General features: G+C 34.2%; 1 protein-coding gene across 2 annotated transcripts in view; it reads right to left on the bottom strand.

Annotated features, from left to right (window-relative positions):
* Positions 1-449: 449 nt before the first annotated feature.
* LOC111086337 (leucine-rich repeat-containing G-protein coupled receptor 5-like) overlaps positions 450-2,095 on the bottom strand; it is a 3,972-nt gene continuing 2,326 nt past the window's right edge. Inside the window, exon 2 of one of the 2 annotated variants that reach the window (XM_022388783.1) lies at positions 450-1,062. In XM_022388783.1, the coding sequence (XP_022244491.1) occupies positions 911-1,062 (152 nt within the window). In that variant the 3' untranslated portion in view covers positions 450-910. The remainder of the gene's footprint in view (positions 1,063-2,095) is intronic. The other variant, XR_002611055.1, reaches the window with a different exon arrangement.

Here is a 2,095-nt window from a genome sequence, read left to right as displayed (position 1 = left end):
ATTCTAACGTTAAACAATATTTCGTCATTTAAACTATAGCCTACTGCATTTTTATTTTATTTTGAGAGCCACGTGAGTTTAGGCCAACCCTCATTGATTTCATATTTTTAGTGTTATGTTGTAATGTATCTGATTCATTATTTTTTCTGTCTGTGGGTGTTAAAGCTTTGAAGCATAAGGTGAACAACTTTACAACCAGAAAATAAAACAAATAAGATAATTCACAATCAATCTTTCATTAATTTTAGTTAACAATGTGAATGTCAAAATAAAGTGTGAGTTGACTCAATTTTCACAACATTTTGCAATCTTAGTGGACACTTAACTATACAGAATTGTGAACGTGTATTATTGCCTGTACATATTACTCTTTATTTCAAATATTTTAGTGGTCATATCTCTTTATGTGACTAATCTATCGGTGGAAACACAATTTTAGTACCATAATATTGAAAACTATATTTGTTTATTACGAATTACAGCAAAACTTCAGAATTATTTTAGACTTAAAATTTAAGAGATAGCACCAATTACAAGAAAAACTTGAATTTTGTTATATTATATGGAATCTCACAATACAAACATGATATAGGCTATGGAGACAAAGATAAAGAGTAGTTTACTAATACACTGTAGATATTTCATTTACTTAAAATTACGTCATACGTAATAATAAACTTAGTATTCCGATAACTGTTTATTCTCGAAGTCTAAGTTCAAGGTATGTCCAGTTCAGCCTACACTTTGATCAACGTGTGTTAATTCCACTCCTCGTCAATAACCCTGAACACAAGTGAAACAGAGATAAGCTGGACCTATATCAGAGTGAAAAGTATAAAACATACTGTTGGTGTGAACGTGCTTTGTGGTCACTATGGTACATCATACGTGTAAGGGTTGATCAAACCACCTAATTCTCCTTACATCTAATATCCTTAAAGGTTACATTCATAAGGTTAATGTTCAAATCTGAGCATACGAATCCCTTGATGTACTGCTTTGACACATACGGAAGGATGACCCACCAAGCAGAGTTCTCGCATGTACAGAGAAACCGGTTACCTGAGGAGGAGAAACAATTAAACATTTAACTACTAAAATAGAACACTCCTTAAAAGGAACATTTATCGACTACTCTCAAAAGAAAAGTTTCTCCTCGTAAAGTTTATTTTTTCAAAGCCTCAATAGAACAAAAAAAAAACATTATACAAGCCTTGTTTTGCCATAAACATTAGACGAATTTATATAGACTCTTGTGGTGGTTAATGCTAGGTATCCATCCACTTTAACAACTTTTCGTTTGGTGATGGATAAAATTTGGAGGTATACAGTAACCTACGTTTTTGAGAAAAAAACCTCAATGTAATCTTACAATTGTAATATTTCAATTGTGACATTTTCTGTTGTTTTTTGTTGTTGTCGTTCTTTAGGGTATTAGGTTTTTCATTCAATAAAAGTAACTTTTGGTAATGCTATGCTGTTAAATACTTTTTAGTTTTGGATCACAACAGGTATCTTAAGTAAATACATTCTAACTTACTGAATTAAGTATGACTTTGCAAATAATCTATATTATAAATATCGTAGATTTTGTAGGCTAGAGCGACAATTTTTGACGGGTTAGAGTTTCAAAAAGACAGTTGTACTTTCAGTAAGATAAGATATAGACATTGCATGTGACTTGTCACATTCAGTAGGGTAGGGTGTAGACGGCACAGTACCGTGTTCAGTAGGTATAATGTAGACAGTGCAGATGACTTGTCACATTCAGTAGGGTAGGGTGTAGACGACACAGTACCGTGTTCAGTAGGTATAATGTAGACAGTGCAGATGACTTGTCACATTCAGTAGGGTAGGGTGTAGACGGCACAGTACCGTGTTCAGTAGGTATAATGTAGACAGTGCAGATGACTTGTCACATTCAGTAGGGTAGGGTGTAGACGGCACAGTACCGTGTTCAGTAGGTATAATGTAGACAGTGCAGATGACTTGTCACATTCAGTAGGGTAGGGTGTAGACGGCACAGTACCGTGTTCAGTAGGTATAATGTAGACAGTGCAGATGACTTGTCACATTCAGTAGGGTAGGGTGTAGA

Source organism: Limulus polyphemus, unplaced genomic scaffold (genome assembly GCF_000517525.1).
Source record: "Limulus polyphemus unplaced genomic scaffold, Limulus_polyphemus-2.1.2 Scaffold1024, whole genome shotgun sequence".
NCBI classification, from domain to species: domain Eukaryota; kingdom Metazoa; phylum Arthropoda; class Merostomata; order Xiphosura; family Limulidae; genus Limulus; species Limulus polyphemus.
This window is presented reverse-complemented; position numbering and strand designations above follow the sequence as displayed.